The sequence below is a fragment of the Geotrypetes seraphini genome, chromosome 7 (genome assembly GCF_902459505.1).
Source record: "Geotrypetes seraphini chromosome 7, aGeoSer1.1, whole genome shotgun sequence".
Lineage (NCBI taxonomy): Eukaryota > Metazoa > Chordata > Amphibia > Gymnophiona > Dermophiidae > Geotrypetes > Geotrypetes seraphini.
This window is the reverse complement of record NC_047090.1, coordinates 64,036,888-64,059,645: the sequence shown is the minus strand read 5'-3', so window position 1 is coordinate 64,059,645 and position 22,758 is coordinate 64,036,888. Positions and strand designations below refer to the sequence as shown.

Here is a 22,758-nt window from a genome sequence, read left to right as displayed (position 1 = left end):
CCAATGCAATTTTCTGAATCAGTGCCCCAAGTAACCCCAGAAAAAGTGCAAAAAACCTAAGGCAACAAGAAAAAAACATTTTTTTGGTTGGCCTGTGTTATTTAAAAGCTGACAGTGCAATATAATAATTAGCCAGATGTCAATGTACATTATAATGATCTTGTCTTTTTTCTTTTAAACATGATTATCTAATTTTTTTCTGCTCTTGGTTTGCTACTGGCCTCTCCCCTTTTCTTTTCTGGTTTATATCTGAGCCAACATTTTTTTTTCCTTTTTCTTTATGGTTACTTATTTCCGTAACTTATTACTTTTCAAGTATATACCTAATGTTAAGTATTGAAATGCATATTTAAACAAAAGTGTTAGTTCTAGACATTTACAAGTATTTATTCTGAGTCTTTAAAAGCATCCTTAATTGTTGGAAGGATAATTCTTTCCTAAAACAAGACATTAAAATTCATATTTGTATGTCAAACATTTCATAACTGCTGCAGCCAAATTATGAGAAACTTTGATATGAATAGGAACACTGGATGTGTTAACTGCAATCTCTGCTGGTGTATCATTAGACAAACTATTATAGAATAAGTTAATAGTATCCTCCCAGAGGCATTAACCTTTTCCTATCGTGTGTCCCGGCTGACAGGATATTCCAAAAATGTCATTGCCATCATATGTCCCATGGCATGGGACATACTGTACACGACAGGACCACAAAATATTTGAATTTACAGACTTATCACTTATTTACATTATGTTTACAATAGCCGTAAATGATAATGGTAAATAATACAAAACTTTGCTAAAATAATTACGATTGGAACCAGCGTAACGTAAAATTTATTACGATAGGAAAAGGTTAATTTTAGTCTACTAAATGGAAATTGCATATACAAATTCTTGTGCATTCAATAAAAATTCATGGACACATGACTATCAGAATAGGACACTGGCCAACTGGACTTCTACGGGTCTTGGGGTTCATCATCTTCTACAGCATCCACATGCCTATAAGAGTTCCAGGCCTTTAGATTGCAGGTTTTCAGGATTGTTCCCAGCTGTGTTCCAGGCCCTACTTCATATGTTTGAGGAAATTGTATCCCTTGTTTTCTTTCATAGATTGCATGCATTGTCTGCTCCCACTTTACTGGTGAAACCAACTGCTTCGCTAATAAACAATGAATATGCTCAGTATGCCTGTACTTTTTACCGTCAACATTTGAATAAACCGAAATAAATGGTTTTTGAAAGTTTATCTTCTTCAGCACTTCAGCCAAAGGCTCCAAAGCTGGTTCCATGAGACGGGTATGAAAAGCTCCACTCACTTGCAGCATTTTAGTATGTAAAAAATGATACGTTCGAGAATTCTTCTGTAAAAACTGCAGTGCCTGCAATAAAAAGAACTATGTCATATAAAATAAAACAAAATGAAATTAGTTGAACCTGTCCCTCTTTAAAGATAAGGCTGACTCAATAACCTGTGATAACCATAAAGCTATCAAGCTCTAACCAGTGACAGGCTTCTAGGACAGTAGGATTCCAACTTTTTTTTAATGATGCGACACACCTAATACAGTGGTACCTTGGTTTAAGAGCATAATTAGTTCCAGAAGCATGCTCTTAAACCAAAACACTCGTATATCAAAGCAACTTTCCCCATAGAAGATAGTGGAAACTTGAACAATTTGTTCCACCCCCCCCCCCCCCGAGGCTACCGGCGCTGCTCCATCACTCCCTCCCCCCGCTCTAACTGGCATCGCAAACCCCCCCCCCCCCCGTGAACACCCCCCCGCGAGAACCGCAAAGCACCCCCGTGCTGAAAGCGGCATCCGCCCGCCCTTCCTCCCGCGGTTCTTGCGGGGGGGGGGGGGGGAGTTGCGATGCCGGTTCGGGGGGTGCGATGCCGGTTAGAGCGGGGGGGGAGGTGCTCGTACACCAGAACATGCTCGGTTTGCAAGGCAAAAGTATGATGAGTGTTTTGCTCGTCTTGCAAAACACTCGCAAACCGGGTTACTCGCAAACCGAGGTTCCACTGTACTGGATCATTTTGTGTTGGTACACTACCTTCTGGCATCTCTACTTTCTCTTCCCTCTCCTCTCATCCACCTGGCATTGGTATCACTTCTATTCCCTCCAATTCCCCTCCCCAAAAGCAACACCACCTTCCCTCCTCTACCATGAACCCTTCATAACTTCAGCATTTGGATAGTTAATTAGTACTTCTTACTTCCTGATGCCTCAGTCTCTGCCTGCTTCCTTCTGAAGTTAGAACTGTGATGTCCATAAAGCACAGTTACTTACCGTAACAGGTGTTATCCAGGGACAGCAGGCAGATATTCTCACATGTGGGTGACGTCATCTACGGAGCCCCAGCGCGGACAGCTTTTCAAGCAAACTTGATTGAAGTTTCAAGTTTGCTACACTGCACCACGCATGTGCATGCCTTCTTGCCCACTAGAGGGCGCATCCCACCTCGTGGTCCTCAGTTCCATAACTAGCAAAGAAGCCATCCTCGGGGAGGCGGGCGGGTTGTGAGAATATCTGCCTGCTGTCCCTGGATAACACCTGTTACGGTAAGTAACTGTGCTTTATCCCAGGACAAGCAGGCAGCATATTCTCACATGTGGGTGACCTCCAAGCCAACCAAAAAAGGGCAGGTGGGATGATGGCAATTAGGAAAACAGATTACGTAACACCGACTGACCAAACCGGCCGTCGCTTCTGGACAAAGTGTCCAGACAGTAGTGGGAGGTGAATGTATGAACCGAAGACCAAGTGGCAGCTTTACATATGTCCTCCATAGGAGTAGATCGGAGGAAAGCAACCGAAGCTGCCATCGCCCGGACCTTATGCCCCGTGACTCGACCCGGGAGCGTAAGACCAGCCTGAGTGTAGCAAAAAGAAATACAAGCAGCCAACCAGTTGGACAAGGTGCGCTTGGAAACAGGATGTCCTAAACGATTTGGATCAAAGGACAAAAACAATTGAGGAACCTTCCTATGAGACCTGGTACATTGGAGATAAAAAGCCAACACCCTCTTACAGTCAAGCATGTGGAGCGCCGTCTCGCCAGGATGGGAGTGGGGCTTAGGAAAGAACACAGGAAGGACAATGGACTGATTGAGGTGGAAATCAGACACAACTTTAGGTAAAAATTTAGGATGGGTGCGGAGAACCACCTTGTCATGATGGAACACAGTGAAAGGCGGGTCCGCAACCAAAGCTTGCAACTCACTAATCCTTCGAGCAGATGTGAGGGCAATCAGAAATACCACCTTCCAAGTAAGAAATTTGAGGAGAGACTTGTCGATAGGTTCAAAGGGAGGTTTCATCAGTTGAGCTAGGGGGGGCCGCCGCGGGAGCGGACTGCCGGGCACGATGGACCCCTGGTCTGACCCGGCAGAGGCAACACTTATGTTCTTATGTTCTTAAGACAACATTCAAATCCCAAACGACAGGAGGAGGCTTCAGAGGGGGACAAACATTGATTAGACCCTTCATGAAACAGCGTCACCAGAGGATGAAGCGAAAGAGAACGTCCGTCCAAGTGCCGATGGAAAGCCGAAATGGCACTGAGATGTACCCGGACAGATGTCATCTTCAGGCCGGAATTAGACAAATGTAACATAGTCCAGTACCGAAGACACCGGGACCGAATCCGGATCCAGATGACGCGAGGAACACCAGGAGGAAAACCTGGTCCACTTCTGGGAATAACAAAGCCTGGTCGAGACCTTGCGCGAGGCTTCCAAAACTTCCCGCACCGACTGAGAAACCGGAACCGAAGTCAAGGGGAAAGGAACCAAGCGGTCAGGTGTAACGACTGAAGATTGGGATGCAACAGCGAACCCCCGACTCTGAGACAGCAAAGAGGGAAACACAGGCAGAAGCAGAGGCTCCCTGACACTGAGTTGAAGAAGCAGGGAGAACCAGTGTTGACGAGGCCACCGAGGCGCAATGAGAATCATAGTGGCTCTGGATGATTTGAGACGAACCAACGTCCTCAAGATCAGGGGAAAAGGAGGAAACGCATAAAGGAACCTCCCTCCCCAGTCGAGAAGAAAGGCGTCCGCTTCCAGACGGTCCGGGGAGTACATCCGAGAACAATACCGGGGTAGTTTGCAAGTCTCCGGGGAGGCAAACAGATCCACCTGTGGAGTCCCCCAGCGGTCGAAGACCTCGCGCAGGACTCTGGAGTTGAGTGACCACTCGTGGGGCTGGAGAAGCCGACTGAGTTTGTCTGCCAAGCAGTTCTGTTCCCCCTGGATATAGACCGCCTGTAGGAAGATATTCTGGGAGATCGCCCATTCCCAAAGGCGCAGAGCTTCCCGGCAAAGGGACCAAGAGCCTGTCCCACCTTGCTTGTTCACATAATACATGGCCACCTGGTTGTCCGTTCGCACGAGGACTACCTGATCGCGGAGCAGGTGGCAGAAAGCTCGAGCCGCCAGAAAGATGGCGCGAAGCTCCAACACATTGATGTGACAGCGTCGGTCCTCCACCGACCACAGGCCTTGGGTCCGCAGACCGTCGAGATGGGCCCCCCACGCGTACTCCGAGGAGTCCGTGGTCAGAACCTTGCGATGCGGAGGGACGAGAAAGAGCAAACCCCCGGAAAGATTCGAAGAGTCGGTCCACCAACGGAGCGAGCGTCTCAAAGAAGGAGTCACCGTTATGCGAGAAGAGACAGGATCGCACTCCTGGCGCCACTGAGAGGCCAGAGTCCACTGAGGAATTCTCATGTGCAGTCTGGCGAACGGCGTGACGTGGACCGTAGAAGCCATGTGGCCCAGGAGCATCATCATGCGCTAAGCCGATACCATCGGCAGCTGAAGGATCAGACGACCCAACCGAACCAAAGCCTCCAAGCGCGGAGGAGGGAGGAATGAACGGAGGCGAACAGTGTCCAGCACTGCGCCTATAAACTGAAGTGATTGGGTCGGGCATAATTGTGACTTGGGAAAGTTCACTTCGAACCCTAGTCGTTGAAGGAAGGCGATAGACTGTAGGGTCGCTGAGATAACCCCTTCCCTGGTCGGGGCCTTGATCAGCCAATCGTCCAGATAAGGGAAGACCTGAAACCCCCGAGACCTTAGTGCTGCTGCGACTACCACCATACACTTCGTGAAGACTCGAGGGGACGAGGCCAGGCTGAAGGGGAGGACCCTGTACTGCAGGTGTAGCTCGCCCACCTGGAACCGTAAGAATTTGCGGAAAGCGGGATGCACCGGAACATGGGTGTACGCTTCCTTCAGGTCCAGGGAGCACATCCAGACCCCTTCCTCCAAGAGAGGATACAATACCGGAAGTGACAACATCCGGAACTTCTCCTGGACCAGGAACTTGTTGAGCTTCCTGAGGTCTAGAATGGGGCGTAAGTCCCCGGTCTTCTTTGGGACCAAAAAGTAACGGGAGTAAAACCCCCGCCCCCGCTGGTCGGAGGGTACAGGTTCCACCGCCTGAAGCCTCAACAAGGCCCTGGCCTCGGCCATGAGGACGGGGAGCTGAGTCTGGTTGTATGGGCAAGCCCCCGGTGAATGTTCCGGCAGCGCAGAGCAAAAGTTGAGAGAGCAGCCAAGCGTCGGATGTTATCTCGGTCCAGGCCACGTAAAAGGACCGGAGTCGACCCCCTATGGGAAGGGGGTCGGGCGCGATGGCGGAGGGGGGCCGGCCCCATCCGCCTATCCCGTCAAAAGGACGGCGCTGGCTTGGCAGGACCCTGCGCTGGAGTTTTGGTTTGTCCCCCTCTGCCCTGTCGAGGGGGGCGCCGAGGCGGTGGCCTTGAAAAAGCCGGGGTCGACTTTTGGGGGTACCGCCTCGGAGGAGGCCGGAAGGGTTTCTGCGGCGTGGCTCGAGGTTGCGGACGGACCAAAGAGGCTAACGAGCGCTCCTGTTCCGAGAGCCGTTTGGTCGCCGCCTACAGGGATTCGTCGAATAATTCGGACCCCACGCAAGGCAAGTTCGCAAGGCGTTCCTGCAGGTTTGGGTCCATATCGAGGGTGCGTAGCCACGCCAACCGGCGCATAGCTACCGCAAAGGCCGACACCCTCGATACCAGCTCAAACGTATCGTACACCGCATGGAAAAGGTACAAACGCAATTGAGGCAGGTTGGACATAAACCTGTCGAACCCTTCCTTGCGGGAGTCCGGCAAGGCCTCACGATATTGGGGCAGGTCCTTTACCATGCCACGCAGATAGGAGGAAAAGGTAAAGGCATAATTCAACACCCTGGTTGCCATGAAGGAATTGGCATAGAGGCGACGACCAAACTTGTCAAGGGTCCGACCCTCCCTGCCTGGCGGAACCGCCACAGAAACCCGGGAGGGTTGCGTCTTTTTGAGCGCAGACTCGACCAGTAAAGACTGGTGGGAGAGTTGAGCCTTCTCAAACCCTTTGGGTGGTATCGTCCTGTACTTTGACTCCATCTTAGACGGCACCGCTGTGACTGCAAGAGGTGAAGTCAGGTTCTTAAGCAAGGTCTGATGAAGGACCTTATTCAGGGGCAGCCGAGGAGATTCCCTTGGGGGGAGTAGGAAGGTCCTGCTCCTCGAGGAACTCTTTAGTATATTGCGACCCAGCCATGAGGTCCAGGCCCAAGGCACGCGCCATGTCCTGCACAAAGCTGGAGAAGGAGGACGGCCTGGCAGGCGGGGAGGGAGTTCTCGACCTCTCCGCCAAACAAAAGGGGGACGCCTCGTGAGAATAACGTGGCTCCCTACCGGACCCCGAGCCCCATAAGGCCAGATCTAATGGTCTCGAGGGGGTCAGGGAACGTCTCCGCCTCGAAGAACCCCTGGGAGACGTCCCAGGCGTCCGAGGGACCGAGGCACGCCCCCTTTTCCTCGGCGAGGAGTCACGAGAACCCCCTCTCGCAGGGGAACGGAGAAGCCTCGGGTTATCGAGACGAAGCTCCGAAACCCGCAAGGCCTCGCCCTCGAGCGGCGAGGAGCGATCACGTCGCCGAGGAGAGCCTCGCGAATGCTTCGGCTTCCTCGGGCGACGCCTCGCCCGAGGAACCCCGGGAGGACCTCGAGGAGGAAATTCGTCTCACTCTGCGTACCTTGTCCCGGGGCCGTACGCTGCTCTCAGGCGGGGCCCCCGAGGTCGAGGGCAAGGTCGAGGCCGAGGTCGGAGGTGCCCCGGTAGCCGAGACCGAGGGAGTCAAGACCGAGGTCGGTGCCCCCGAGGTCAAAGCAGTCGAGGTCGCAGCCCGCTGCAGTTGTTCGAGGGCGCCAGACAGCTCCGAGGAAATCAATGCTCGGAGCAGGTCCTGGAACGTCGAAATCCCGACCATGGTAGGCAGGTCCGAGGCCGGGGGATGCTCCCTGGAGGGCGACCTCGGTCTCGAGTATTCCCTCGGGGCATTAGTGGCCGGAGTCCTGGGCGGGGCCGAGGACGACCCACCCGCCGCAGAGGAGCTCGAGGATGGCTTCTTTGATGACCCTGGAGTCGGGGATGGAAAAGAGGACTTACCCGAGGCAGGTTTGGTCGCAGGCGTCGGCTTCGAGGTCGAGGTCGAGGGACGCGGCGAAGCCGAAGGCGCCGAGGCCGAGGTCAAGGCCGGGGCCGAAGCCGAGGCCAACGTCGAGGCCTTCCCGGGCGCGGAGTCAACTGCGAAAAGCTCCGCCATCCTGGCACGGCGTCGACGGAAAAGGTGGCCTGAAAGGTGGAACACCGATCGCAGGAATTAGTCGGATGCTCGGGTCCAAGGCAGAGCAAGCACCACCGGTAGGGGTCAGTGATGGATAGTAACCGCTCACACCGGGTGTATTTCTTAAAGCCCGTCAAGGGACGGGACATGAAAAAGAAAATGGGCCGGGAACGAACGATGTCCCGCGGCCGCGGCTTCCGGGAGCCCCCGGAGCCGAACGGAAGAATAAACTTTTTTTTTTTTTTTTTCCCGACGATAAAACGATGGCAAAGAAGGAAAAACAACAAATAAAGCACAGCGACCGAGCTAAATCACCCAGACGCGGTGTCAGAAGGCAGAAAAATAGGAGCTCAATTTCCACAGGGCTTCTGGCTCCGCGGAAAAAACTGAACTGGGGACCACGAGGTGGGATGTGCCCTCTAGTGGGCAAGAAGGCATGCACATGCGTGGTGCAGTGTAGCAAACTTGAAACTTCAATCAAGTTTGCTTGAAAAGCTGTCCGCGCTGGGGCTCCATAGATGACGTCACCCACATGTGAGAATATGCTGCCTGCTTGTCCTGGGATAAGTTTAGATTTCAAAGGGAAAACCTGAAGAACAAGACAGCAGGCAGCAAGAAGCACTGTTCAGTGAATTCCTCTTGCCAACAGACCATGGATTTTTTTTTTTTTTTGGATGGGGGAAATGGGAAGAAGAGCAAGACTTTCCATCCTGTAATGGCAGCAGTGTCCAACTCCCAACTTCCCTCTGCATGCAGTCCAATTTTTTTTTTTTTTTTTTTTGTAACTGTTTATTTATAACAAGAGAAAAACATCTCAGCAAAACATCAGGAATATCCAACTACAATACAGGCCAATTTTTACAGCACATCTAAGGTTCCTCCACAACACACTGATTAGGTACTTGTCCAACAGGTGACAGCAAAAGTCCCATCATCCTTTCTGAAGACACACTCTTCTCTAGAATCAATAGGAAATTTAAGTTTTGAGCTGAAGAATTTTCTCTCTACTTTTATAGGTGAGCTAAATATGCTGTTTCTCAAAATTCAAAATGGAAACACTAGGATTAAAAAAAAAAAAAATCAAGTTCATGGGACATGTCCTCCACAAGTCTTATTTTTGTTCTATGTCTGGTCACTATTAATTTTTGCAAACTATAAGCCTTTTTGGTGAACATTTAGAGCAGTGTTTCTCAACTTCTCCAAGCCGTACCCCGTAAGTCCAATAGATATCAATTGAGTACCCGCGCCCAAACTCTAATTGTAATGCAATTTCTTCCATCCATTTTTCATACATCTATCATAATAAAACCCTAAGCTCGCATGCGCACTTACAAGTTCGTGATCCTTGCCTCCATGATCTGTAGCTCCGAGGCAGTGTTCGACGCGTTCAGCTGGAGCCTGCGGCGGTTTGTGTGGGGTGGACCCTTTTCCTTTTGGTTTAATTTCGGCGGACAGCAGAGGCGGCGGACCGGGGGGGGGGGGTGTTTGAAGTGGCGGTAGGTACGGGGGGGGGCAGGTTTTGGCTTCGGCGCTGGAGGGAGGCAGGAAGGCAGACTGGCTTGCTTTAGCGCGGCAGATAGGGCGGGAGGTAGGCTGGAAGGCAGTGAGGGGGGACAAAGGAAGGAGGCACTGGGGGCACTAAGGACATGGGAAGTGGCATTAAGGACATAAGGAAGGAGGCACTGGGGGCACCAAGGACATGGGAAGGAGGCACTGGGGGTAGTAAGGACATAGGAAGGGGCACTAAGGACATGGGAAGGGGCACTAAGGACATAGGAAACAGAGTATGACGGCAGAAAAGGGCCGACGGCCCAACAAGTCTGCCCACTCAAGAACTCTCCCTCCCTCGAGAATCCATCTATTAAGCATTCCTCTTGAGCGACCCCACCTGTCTGTCCCATCGTCCCTTGAAGTCTAGCGTGTTACTGGCCTCGACTACCTGACGTGGAAGACTATTCCATCGATCAATTATCCTTGGGCACTGGAGAGGGTGAACAACCTGTTTTTATCTACTAAGTTTATTCCCTTCATTATCTTGAATGTTTCGATCATGTCCCCTCTGTCTCCTCTTTTCAAGAAAGAAGAGGTACAGTTTCTCTAATCTCTCACTGTACAGCAATTCCTCCAGCCCCTTAACCACTCAGGGGGAGGGGGAGGACAGAGAGTATAAAGTTGAACTCATGGAAGGAGGCACTGGGGCACTAAGGACATGGGAAGGAAGGAGGGAGGGAATAGAAAGAGACAATTGTTGGGCCTGAGTATAGAAAGCGGTCAAGGAGAGAGAGAGAGAGAGACAGAAAGAAAGACACAGACACATCTACTCTAGCACCCGTTAATGTAACGGGCTTAAACACTTGTACACAACATAATCTTAATGCATAATGGCAACCAAAACATTTTAAAAAACACAAAGCACACTGTACACAGAGAAAATGTTAGTTATCATTCATATTTGGGTTTTTTCAGAGGTCAAGGCAGATGACTTTAAAATATGCAATGTCACCTCAGTAACTATAAAAAAATAGACAAATATAGTGCAAAATATAAACAGCAGATATAAAGTCTCTCAAAACTAACACATTTCGATCACTAAATTGAAAATAAAACCATTTTTCCTACCTTTGCTGCCTGGTGATTTCATGTCTCTAGTTGCACTTCCTTCTGACTATGTATCCAATATTTTTCTTTCTTTCTGCCTCCTGCATGCTTCCTCTCCTCCAGACATCATTCCATTCCCCAGCCAACATCTCCCTCTGTCCCTCCATGAGTCCAACCTTTCTTCCTCTCTCCTCTACCTCCATAGGCAACATGTATTCCTTTCTCTCTCACTGTCCTTTTCTCATTCCCTCCCTTGCTGCAAAGGGAGTGAGTAGAGAGAGTTATCCAGTATGCATCTCTCCCACTCCCTCTATTGTCACATCCAACATTTCTCCCTTCTTTCCACCAGTCCAACATCTCTTTCTCTCTGCCTCCTGCTCGCTTCTTCTCCAGTTCTTATTCCCTCCCCCAACCAATATTTCTATCTCTCCTTCCATGAGTTCAACTTTTTACTCTCTGCCCTCCCCCTTCCCCTGAGTGGTTAAGGGGCTGGAGGAGTTGCCATACAGTGAGAGATTAGAGAAACTGGGCCTCTTCTCTCTTGAATAGAGGAGACAGAGGGGACATGGTCGAAACATTCAAGATAATGAAGGGAATAGGCTTAGTAGATAAAGACAGGTTGTTCACCCTCTCCAAGGTAGAGCGAACGAGAGGGCACTCTCTAAAGTTAAAAGGGGATAGATTCTGTACAAACATAAAGAAGTTCTTCTTCACCCAGAGAGTGGTAGAAATATGGAATGCTCTTCTGGAGGCCGTTATAGGAGAAAACACCCTCCAGGGATTCAAGACAAAGTTAGACAAGTTCCTGCTGAACCAGAACGTATGCAGATAAGGCTAGACTCAGTTAGGGCACTGGTCTTTGACCTAAGGGCCGCCGCGGGAGCGGACTGCTGGGCATGATAGACCACTGGTCTGACCTAGCAGTGGCAATTCTTATATAAGAACGTGTTCTTTTTCTCCTTCCCTCCTTTCTGTCCTCCCCAACCATCTCTCACTCTCTCTCTCTCTCTCTCTCCATGAGTCCAACACTTTATGCCTCCTGAACGCTTCCTCTCCTCTGGACCTCATTCCCTTCCCCAACTAACATCTCTCTCTGTCCCGCCATGAGTCCAATTTTTCTTCCTCTCTCCTCCATCCCTATTGCCAATGTCTCCCTCTCTCTCACTGTCCATCTGTCTTGAGAGATCCAGGAATCTCTCCCACCCTCTCTACTGTCACATCCAATATTTCTCCCTCTCATATCATGTTAAGCATTTCTCACCACTGCCCACCAGCCCTATGCCCTCCTTCTATCACCCCTCTCCAGCACAATACCACATCTCTCCCTCCATTACTATGTCCTTGCATCGCCTTCAATCTTCCCCCTTGCATTCCCTTCAATCTGTTCCTCTGTTCTTTCTCCACCACCATATCCAACATTTCTCCCTTTCATCCTTCTATTCCCCATGCATCTCTATCTCACTCCTCTCTCTATGCCCAATTTTCCTCTTCCTTTCCCCATGTGCACACTCACTCGCACACTCATGCCCAACAATTATCCCTTTCTATTCCCTCCCTCCTATGTCCCATATTCATGCCCCCTCACTTCCATCTATGTTGATTTTGTGACCCCTCCCTGCACATAAGTAGCTGCCCGTCCGTAGAAGCTGCCACGGCCTCCGGGGATCCCACCTTCCTACTCGCCCCCTGCCACGGCCGGGGATCCCTCACTGCACACCCATCCCCCACCCCCGAAGCTGACCCAGTTCTTGTTCGAGCCGTACTCGCTCCTTAAGTCTTCAGCGACACTCCTTGCAGGGATGGTACACGCAGCGATTCACAAGCTGCACGTGGCTGACCCACAAACAATCCTTCCCTCCGACGTCGGAGAGAAGGTTTCCGGGTCAGCTACTTATGTGCAGCGTGCAAATCGCTGATTGCACCATCCCTTTAAGGAGTGCTGCTGAAGACTGAAGGAGCGAGTGCGGCTCGAACAAGAACTGGATTGGCTTCGGGGGTGGGAGATGGGTGGACAGGGAGGGAGGGATCCTCGGTAAAGGTAGGGGTCGGGCAGGAAGGCTAGATCCCCAGCCGCAGCGGCTTCTATGGACAGATAGAAATACCCTCTGCGGCAGCCAGGCCGCGTACTCCCAACAAGCAACCCGCGTACTGTGTATTCAGAAACACTGCTCTACACAAAAGTGGAAATAAAGAAGAAGTAGGGAACTGCAAGCCAGTAAGTCTGACTTCTGTGGTAAGTAAATTAATAGAAACACTTTTAAAACAGAGAATGGTCAAGTTTCTGGAATCTGGTGGCAACATGGATGCACTAGAGATAGGTCTGATCAATTTCTTTGACTCAGTGACTAGAGAATTGAATAGAGGGAGTGCGCTCGATGTGGTGTACTTAGATTTTAGCAAAGCCTTTGACAGTGTTCCACACAGCCATCTAATAAATAAACTGAGTGCCATTGGGATGGGCCCTAAAGTGAGAGGCTGGGTCAGAAACTGGTTGAGTGGAAGGCAACAGCGAGTAGTGGTCAATGGAGATCGCTCTGAGGAAAGGGACGTTACCAGTAGTCTGCCTCAAGGTTTTGTTCTTGGCCCTGTTCTTTTTAACATTTTTATAAGCAATATTGCTGAAGGGCTGTCAGGTAAGATTTGCCTCTTGCGGACGATAGCAAAATCTGCAATAGAGTAGGCATCCCGGATGGTGTGAATAACACGAAGAAAGACCTAGCGAAGCTTGAAGAATGGGTCTGAAATTTGACAGCTAAGAAATGCTAAGAAATGCAAGGCCATGCATTTGGGCTGCAAAAACCCAAAGGAACGGTACAGTTTAGGGCAGGGGTGTCCAACCTTTTGGTTTCCCAGGGCCGCATTGGCTGAAAAAAATGTTTCTGGGGCTGCACAAATGCGCAAACGCTGCAGCAAGACAGAGGAGGGAGCCAGCAAGACAGTAAACACCCGTGGGCAGCAGAGGAAAACACTGCATCGCCCTTGACTGGGGCCGCACCAAATACTTCATGGGACCGCAGGTTGGACACCCTGGAGGTTAAGAATTTATGTGCACGACAGAAGAGAAGGACTTGGGTGTGATCATATGTGATGATCTTAAGGTGGCCAAACAGGTTGAAAAAGTGACAGTGAAAGCTAGAAGGATGCTAGGGTGCATATGAAAAGGTATGACCAATAGGAAAAGAAGTATTGATGCCCTTGTATAAGACTCTGATGAGACCTCATTTAGAACAGTGATTCCCAACCCTGTCCTGGAGGAACACCAGGCCAATCGGGTTTTCAGGCTAGCCCTAATGAATATGCATGAGAGAGATTTGCATATGATGGAAGTGATAGGCATGCAAATTTGCTTCATGCATATTCATTAGGGCTAGCCTGAAAACCCAATTGGCCTGGTGTTCCTCCAGGACAGGGTTGGGAACCACTGATTTAGAATATTGTGTATAATTCTTGAGACTGCACCTTCAAAAAGATATAAAAAGGATGGAGTCTGTCTAGAGGAAGGCCACTAAAATGGTGTGTGGTCTTCATCATAAGGCATTTGGGGACACACTTAAAAGATCTCAATATGTATACTTTGGAGGAAAGGCGGGAAAGGGAGATACGATAGAGACGTTGTGCACGCTATTAGCAAATGCTGCCCAGATGGAAGTTGGTATTGGCTTTGAATCCCTGAAGAAACCATCGAACGGTTGGTGAAACAAGATCTTGAAGGAGGAATTGCTGGCCTGTCGCCGTTGATTATGCTGCAACCTTAAACGCCATTGAAAAGAAGGTTTTTGCTACTGGCGAAGCTGGTTTTGTTACAGCGAAGTTCTGGCGCCAGAGCTAAGTTTTTCTTTTTCTATCTTTCATCTGTTGTTGTTTAAATGCCTTTAAAACTACCTTTAAAACTATAGGCTTTTTTGACAAACTAATTATAATTATAAAATGAAAACTTAAAAATATTTAAAAAAAAATTATTTTCTACTGTGCACAGTAGTGGGTTTTAAATCTCTCTAGATCCCTACATTCTTTTGGTGTGAGTTTTTTGCTAATGACAAAAACAACGCTAGCTTAAAAATCATCAGTGATTGCTACGTGATATAATAATTGAGGCTTTTTCTCCACCTTTTTGATTGAATGTAAGATCTGAGAAATTGAGTCCACTGCTGGTGAGTGACATTTTCATAAATTATTTGTTTTACAGTCACTACGATTTATTTATTGAGACGTTTAAATACCTACGTGGCATCAATGCGCATGAGTCTTTCATTTGAAAGGAAGCTCTGGAACGAGAGGGCATAGGATGAAGTTAAGAGGTGTTAGGCTCAGGAGTAGTCTAAGGAAACACCTTTTTACAGAAACTGTGGTAGATGCATGGAACAGTTTCCCGGAAGAGGTGGTGGAGACAGACTATGTCTGAATTCAAGAAAGCGTGGGATAGGTGCATGGGATCTCTTATAGAGAGGAAGAGTTAATGGTTACTGAGGAAGGGCAGACTGGATGGGCCATTTGGCCTTTATCTGCCATCATGTTTCCATTTTACACACAGAAAAGCAGTATATTAAGTCCCTTCCCCCTTTATCTACATGACAGAACATATTCTGACTTGTGGAGGCATATTCTGATAAGGTTGAATTTTAAACAGGCATGAATTAAGAAAGGACTTCAAGGCATAGACCTGGCACTAAATTATTAAGTAATTATTTATGTTTACCCAGCATCTATATATATGCAACACTTACTACTTTTACAATAGGTTTACCATTGCTTTAAATTACCCTCTTGGGGATCGCACTTAAACAATGAACATAGTAATTTACCATATTTTCACTGTTTCATCAGAGACAGCAAATACCACTCATACTGAATCTTACTGACTGCAGATTTTGCCAGTTAGATTCTGTTAACAGAGACTTTCAAACAAAATATCTTGAAAAAACAGGAATTACCTGTAAATGCCCTGCAATGACTCGCCCATCTGGAAATAGATAATTTGCAACAATGCAAACGGGCTTCTCTATTCCTAATGACTTGCAGTGCTCTTGAGCTTCAAGGCAAGCAAAATTGTATTTAGATTGAGGCCGGCCGATTACAGACAGCATTCCGCTCGGAACTGCATCAGATGCCTGCTGCATAGCCTCTGCCCGGACTTTCACAGCATACAATGCTGAAAGACAGATATATAAAAAGAGAGAGCAAAATCAGGTGAATTCAATAGCCATTATTGGACTTAGAATAATTGGTTAAAATTCATATATCACTATTTAACAATTATAACACTGTTTTTCTTGTCTTTTTTTGAACAGTGCAAAAAGCACAGTTACTTACCGTAACAGGTGTTATCCAGGGACAGCAGGCAGATATTCTCACATATAGGTGACATCATCCATGGAGCCCCAGTACGGACAGCATTAAAAGTGTCGTATCACTAAGATATTAGAACTTCGTGAGTGCCTTCTCGCCTGACGTAGGCTCACCGTTCCTCAGTTCTGTAAGCAATCTAAGAAGCCAAGCAGGGGAGGTGGGTGGGTTGTGAGAATATCTGCCTGCTGTCCCTGCATAACATCTGTTACAGTAAGTAGCTGTGCTTTATCCCAGGACAAGCAGGCTGCATATTCTCATATGTGGGACTCTCTAGCTTACTATAATGGGATGGACGGAGGGTTGGCCATTAAGAAAATAAATTCTGCAATACTGCTTGGCCGAAGTGACCATCCTGTCTGGAAAAAGATTCCAGATAGTAGCGAGACGTGAATGTATGAACTGAGCACTAAACTTTACAGATCTCATCAATAGGAGTGAAACGTAAGAAAACAATAGAAGCTGCCATAGCTTGGACTTTGTGTGCTGTTACACGACCCCCAAGTTGCAGCCCAGCCTGAGAATAACAGAAAAAGATACAGGCTGCCAACCATGTGGAAATAGTTCTCTTGGTCACAGGCTGTCCCAACTGTTAGGATCAAAGGAAATGAACAGTTGATGAGATGTTCTATGTGACTTAGTCCACTGTAAGTAATAAGGTTGACTAACAGTTACCACAGTTGTAACCTCAGTCTGCTTCTCCTCCACACAGGCAGAAGTGGGGAGCACTGAGCACCAAAAGTCACCAAAAACCACACACATACACACAAAAAAGATATAGTCAAACCTCGGTTTGCGAGTATTTTGCAAGACGAGAAAAACACTCGGCAAACTTTTGACTTGCAAACTGAGTGTTGACTTGATTTGCGAGCACCCCTCCCCGATAACAGGCATCTCTCCCCTCCGCTTGGAAAGGCCCCCTCGCTCGAACCGCCCCCCCCTCGTGAACCGGCCTTCCCGCCCGAACAACTTAAACTTACACCCCACCCCCCCACCGTCTGGCACCGGCACGCAGTCACAGATCGTGCCGGTGCCTAGAAGATCTTCCGGCTTCTGCCTACCTTGAGCATGCATCTGCGCATGCTCAAGGACTTCTAATTCTCCCTCTCGCCGAGATTCTGGCCTCAGGGGGGAGAACGTATCAAAGCAAGTTTCCATTATTTCTTATGGGGAAACTCGCTTTGATAAACGAGCTTTTTGGATTACGAGCATGCTCCTGGAACGGATTATGCTCGTAATCCAAGGTACCATTGTATATCAGATCAGAAAGACTCCTTCTGGCTTACATGCAGAAGTTAAAACTGAAGAGGTCAGCAGAGTCCTCTGGTAAAAGTGGAGGTGTTGAAAAGCTGGAATGGATTCCTTCTGCATGGCTCACAAGCATGTCTGCCCAAAACACACCTATTGCATTAGAATATCAGTTACATGTATTTTTGTAGTTGATCAGGCCCAGATTCTCAAAATTTTAACGCTGTTGCTAAACTGTTTTCCAGCAGTTTAGCCTGTAAGCAGTTTAGCAGCAGATTATCAAAAGGGATTATCTCTGTCTTTAGCGAGGTTTCTAGCCGTCTCTGACACTGACAGGTAAACGGGATCTTCAACATTGAAATGAGTCCTCCGGTGGATTTTTAAAAAAATGCCGGAGCCATTTTCAAAAAGCGGCATCAGCTTTTGGCAACAAAAATAAGTGACTGGTCTAGGGGTGCTGGTCAGAGTGTGCTAGAAAAGCCTCTGTGTTGTGATACAGTGGTAGAGAGCCTATTCTCTCTGCTGCATCACAACACTCCTTCCCTGCAGCGGCGGCGAACACAACACCCCCCCAAAAGGCGGCAACCTCCCCCCCCCCGCAGCATGAGATATGCCCAAGTCTCTCCTACTGCACTAAACTCCCTGTGTGACCCGACCCCCCCCAGTGAGAGAGATGCCCATTCTCCCCTGCTTTCAAGTGACCCCCCTCCCCCGTCTCCTCTCCTTTACCTCAAAATAATCCGGAAGGACGTGGACAAGCTCCTCCCAGCTGCTGTATTGTCTAAAATGGGCCTTCCCCTTCCCTGGTTTCCCAGGGTCCAGGCCAATCGGAGCCTTAGGACCCTTCCCGATGCATCCCAAAATGAACCGGAGAGAGGAAAGCCCATTTTAGATGATGCAGCAGCTGGGAGGAGGGTGTCCATGTCTCTCCGGATCTATTTTAAGGTACGGGGGCTGGAGGGGGGGCACTTGAAAGTGGAGGAGAGTGGACATCTCTCCTGCTGCAGGGGGGGGGGGTCGCAGTCAGGATTTTTGGGCAGTAGGAGAGTGTGGGCATCTCTCCCACTGTTGTTAGACTCAATTAGGGCACTGGTCTTTAACCTAAGGGCTGTCGCGTGAACGGACTGCTGGGCACGATGGACCTCTGGTCTGACATAAGAACATAAGAACTGCCATCTCCGGATCAGACCTTCGGTCCATCAAGTCCGGCGATCCGCACACGCGGAGGCCCTGCCAGGTGTACACCTGGCGTAATTTATAGTCCACCATATCTTTATATGCCTCTCTTAAGGAGATATGCATCTAGTTTGCTCTTGAAGCCTAGGACGGTCGATTCCGCAATAATCTCCTCTGGGAGGGCATTCCAGGTGTCAACCACTCTCTGAGTGAAGCAGAACTTCCTGACATTAGTCCTGAACCTGTCCCCCCTTAGCTTCATTACATGTCCTCTAGTCCGTGTCAAATTGGACAATGTAAATAATCTTCTCTGCTCTATTTTGTCGATTCCTTTCAGTATTTTGAAGGTCTCGATCATATCCCCACGCAGTCTCCTTTTCTCAAGGGAGAACATTCCTAGTGTTATAAGTCTATCCTCGTATTCCAGTTTCTCCATACCCTTCACCAGTTTTGTTGCTCGTCTCTGCACCCTCTCCAGCAGTTTTATATCCTTCTTTAGGTAGGGAGACCAATGTTGGACGCAGTATTCCAAGTGTGGTCTGACCATTGCCCTATAAAGCGGCATTATAACTTTCTCCGATCTACTCGAGATTCCTTTCTTTATCATGCCCAACATTCTATTTGCCTTCTTTGCCGCTGCCGCGCATTGTGCCGACGGCTTCAGGGTCCTATCTATCAGTACACCCAGGTCCTTTTCTTGTTCACTCTTCCCCAGAGTTGCACCTGACATTGTATACTCGTATTCCTTATTCTTATTGCCTAAATGCATTACCTTGCATTTCTCCACATTGAACTTCATCTGCCATTTCTCCGCCCATGTTTCTAACCGACACAAGTCGCTCTGGAGTTCCTCTCTATCCTCCTGCGATCTGATTGCCCGGCATAGTTTTGTATCGTCTGCAAACTTGATGATCTCACTGGATGTTCCTTCCTCCAGGTCATTGATATAAATATTAAAAAGGATCGGCCCAAGTACCGAGCCCTGGGGTACACCACTAGTCACTTTCTCCCAGTCAGAGAACTTCCCATTTATGCCCACTCTCTGCTTTCGGTTTTCCAGCCATTTGCCTATCCATCTTTGTATATCTCCCTCTATGCCATGGTTTTGTAGTTTCCTGAGAAGTCTTTCGTGTGGAACTTTGTCGAATGCTTTCTGGAAGTCCAAGTATATTATGTCCACCGGCTTCCCACTATCAATTTACTCGTTCACGGTCTCAAAAAATTGGAGTAAATTCATCAAACATGATTTCCCTTTCCTGAATCCATGTTGACTGGGTTTCATCAAGTCGTGTGCGTCCAAGTGCCGGACTATGCTATCCTTGATCAGTGCTTCAACCATCTTGCCGGGGACAGACGTAAGACTCACAGGTCTATAGTTGCCCGGTTCCCCTCTCGATCCTTTTTTGAAAATTGGCGTGACGTTCGCTATCCTCCAGTCGTCCGGTATCTGTCCAGTTCTGATTGTCAGGTTTGCAAGTTTTTGCAATAACTCTCCGATTTCAACCTTCAATTCCTTTAAGACTCTCGGGTGAATTCCATCCGGTTCAGGGGATTTGTCACTTTTAAGTTTGTTGATCTGATAGTATATCTGGTCTAAGTCCACTTCAACTGTGGTGAGGCTGTCTTCTATTTCTCCTGCAAACACTTTCTCCGCTTCAGGTATTGTTGAGGTGTCCTCCTTCGTAAAGACGGACGCAAAGAAGGAATTTAGTTTGTCTGCGATTTGTTTATCTTCCTTGATGTACCCTTTTCTTCCCTGGTCGTCCAGGGGTCCCACTGCCTCTTTTGCAGGTTTTTTCCCTTTCACGTATCTAAAGAAGGGCTTGAAGTTTTTGGCCTCCTGGGCTATTTTTTCCTCATATTCCTGTTTGGCATCCCTCACCGCCTTGTGACATTTCTTCTGATCATCTTTATGTTTGTTCCAGGCTTCGGTTGTCTTTATGCATTTCCATTTTTTGAAAGAGTCCTTCTTTTCTTTTATGGCTTCCTTCACCTGTATGTTAAGCCATGCCGGTTCTCTTTTGCTCTTTGTTCTCCGATCTTTGGAAATCCTCGGAATGTAGAGATCTTGTGCTTCTGTGATAGTATTTTTCAGTAGGGACCATGCCTGATCTACCGTTTCACTGACCCAGCAGTGGCAATTCTTATGTTCTTATGTTATGTTTTTGTCTTTTCGTTGACAGCATTTTTTTCTGCGCATGTGCCCATCATTATCACCAGCAATGGGTACATGCAAATTTAGCAAATCTTCACTGCTGCCCGCTGACCTTATTTGAATGCATGATTTTTTGAGAATGTCTTGGTTTTTTAGTTTCACTATCAAAATGGCTGCATTAGCAGACCGTTGCTTTTTAACACGGGTTTTAGAGAATCCTGCTCTCAGTATGTATCTAGAGCAGGGGTAGGGAACTACGGTCCTCGAGAGCCGTATTCCAGACAGGTTTTCAGGATTTCCCCAATGAATATGCTTGAGATCTATTTGCATGCACTGATTTCAATGCATATTCTTTGGGGAAATCCTGAAAACCCGACTGGAATACGGCTCTCGAGGACAGGAGTTCCCTACAGGACAGGGTTAGCTAAATAGGAGTCACAGTTTTATTATTAGAGTGCAAAACAGTTATTTTATACACATCTTTACCCTACCACACACCTAGTGATGATTACTCGTATTAGTATTGACCTCAAACACACACACACCTAAATACCTCCTGTTGTGATACAATTTACCACACCCTTCCCCACTGAAATCTCTCATATATATGAGTCTGAGCTGCCAATAACAAAGCATGTACTTTTCAACTGCTGCTATACAAAACTGACTCCATCCCCTCATGCTGAATAAAAACAGTCTTATTTGTTGATAATTAAGCATCACTAGCTATAACAAATATTAATTTTCACAACTAGCATACCATTTTCAGTACCAACTATTCAAAACTATGCTTTTTCTGTATAACTATGTATAAGTTCTGTTACATCTACATAGCAGTCCATTCGTTAAGTGATCAATCCCCAGCCATGAACTGGCTTTGCAGAAGTGTGTCACTCACAGCTTTCTCTACCTCTCATTTTCAGTGGAGTGGAGTGCCCTCTTCAGTTTTTCCTGCTGCAAGTGAACTGTGCAGTTGTTTCTGATCTGTTCAGTTTTTCTTATTTTTCAACAGCCCTGGAGGGAAAAGCAGCAAGAGTGTTCCCTGACAATGCCACAGCAGTAGCGTATGTGAACAGATAGGAAGGCACCAGACATGCTCCCTTATGCCTGGAGGTTCAGAAACTGTTCCAGTGGGATAAAACCCATCTACAAGCCCTCTCTGCAGCTCAAGTAGCCGGAGTGGAAAATGTTAAAGCTGACTTTCTCAGCCGGCAGTCTCTAGACCCAGGGGAATGGTCTCTCTCCCAAAGGGTGTTTGAACTCACTGTGCATTGCTGGGGCAGATCAGTACTGGATTTGATGGCTTCTGCCAAAAACTCGAAAGTAAAGAGTTTTTTTCAGTCAAAGAGAAGAGCCGGAAAGCTTAGGGTTGGATGCATTAAAGGAGTCCCTTATTGGACAAGGGCTGAATTATGTTTTTCTGCTTTGGCTCATTGTGGGTTGGGTCATCCGCAGGATTGTGACTCATCAAGGACTCATGATTCTAGTTGCCTTGAACTGGCCTTGCTGACCGTGGTATGTAGACCTTGTGCATCTTCAAAAGGACAGGGATCTCAAGCTCTCAGTTCAACCACAGCTTCCCAGTCAGGGACCAGTCCCCATGGAGAATCCAGAGCGCTTTGGTTTTACAGCATGGCTCTTGAGCAAAACAGCCCTAGTTCGCAAGGGCTATTCAGAAAAGGTTATTGCTACTCTACTCCGGGCTTAAAAAGCCTTCCATAAAGTTTGGTGGAAAATGAATTCCATAGGGTCAGAGCAGTGACTGCAAAATTAGATGTACGTGAGGCTGGAGTAGCTCTCCGTAGTGTTCCTTCCTTCCTGCTGAAGGTTGTATCAGATTTCCACATCAACCAAGAGGTTCATCTACCTATTTTTTGACCCACAGGATCAGGTAAGCAGGATAAGATTTTACAGAAACAATGTGCGAAGGGTTTTACTTCACTACCTGGAAAAGACCAATGAACTTTGTCCGTTTGACCATGTTTGTGCTAACCAGCCAGTCCAGACGGGGTATACCGGTATCCAAAGTCTCTATAGCCAAATGGATTTGCATGGCCATTTTGTCGGCATACATCGTCTGTGGCAAGCAGCCATCTGTTTCTCTTTCGAACAGGTGGGATCTTGGGCAGTTCCTCCTGCAGAGATTTGTAGAGCAGCTACTTGGTCTTTTCTCCATGCCTTTACAGGTTTTACAAAGTGGATGTGGCAGCTCTGGAGGATTATTCTACAAAAATAATTTCTCATCTATAAATATCCTTATTAAAAAAATAAATTAATAAATTACTGAATAGTGCTCAATGATAGCCTAACTCAAAAGCATAGAACACGGGCCTCTACCAGTTCAGGCTTGTATACATCATCGCACTCCTCCCTTCCTGCCATAAACTAGCTAAAGCTCAAAAAAATGACTAAAGTTCAAAAAATATAACATTCAATAAATATCAAGCAAGGGGGGTACTTATCTCTACCGAAAACTGTGTAAAGTCCCGGGCCTCAACTGCTGCTAATCCAAAGTGCTCAGTGCTTCAAATTCAAAAAGTGCTTCGTGCTTGAAATACAAAAGAAAAAACCAAAAATATAAAATC

The 22,758-nt window shown here is 47.7% G+C and overlaps 1 protein-coding gene across 1 annotated transcript in view; it reads right to left on the bottom strand.

Moving 5' to 3' along the window:
* Positions 1–208: 208 nt before the first annotated feature.
* The window catches only part of MCAT (malonyl-CoA-acyl carrier protein transacylase), a 55,715-nt gene continuing 33,165 nt past the window's right edge, over positions 209–22,758 (bottom strand). Inside the window, exons 3-4 of the mRNA XM_033953428.1 lie at positions 15,183–15,400; positions 209–1,388 (exon numbers count right to left, since the gene is read on the bottom strand). Of these exons, the coding sequence (XP_033809319.1) occupies positions 966–1,388; positions 15,183–15,400 (641 nt within the window). The 3' untranslated portion in view covers positions 209–965. The remainder of the gene's footprint in view (positions 1,389–15,182; positions 15,401–22,758) is intronic.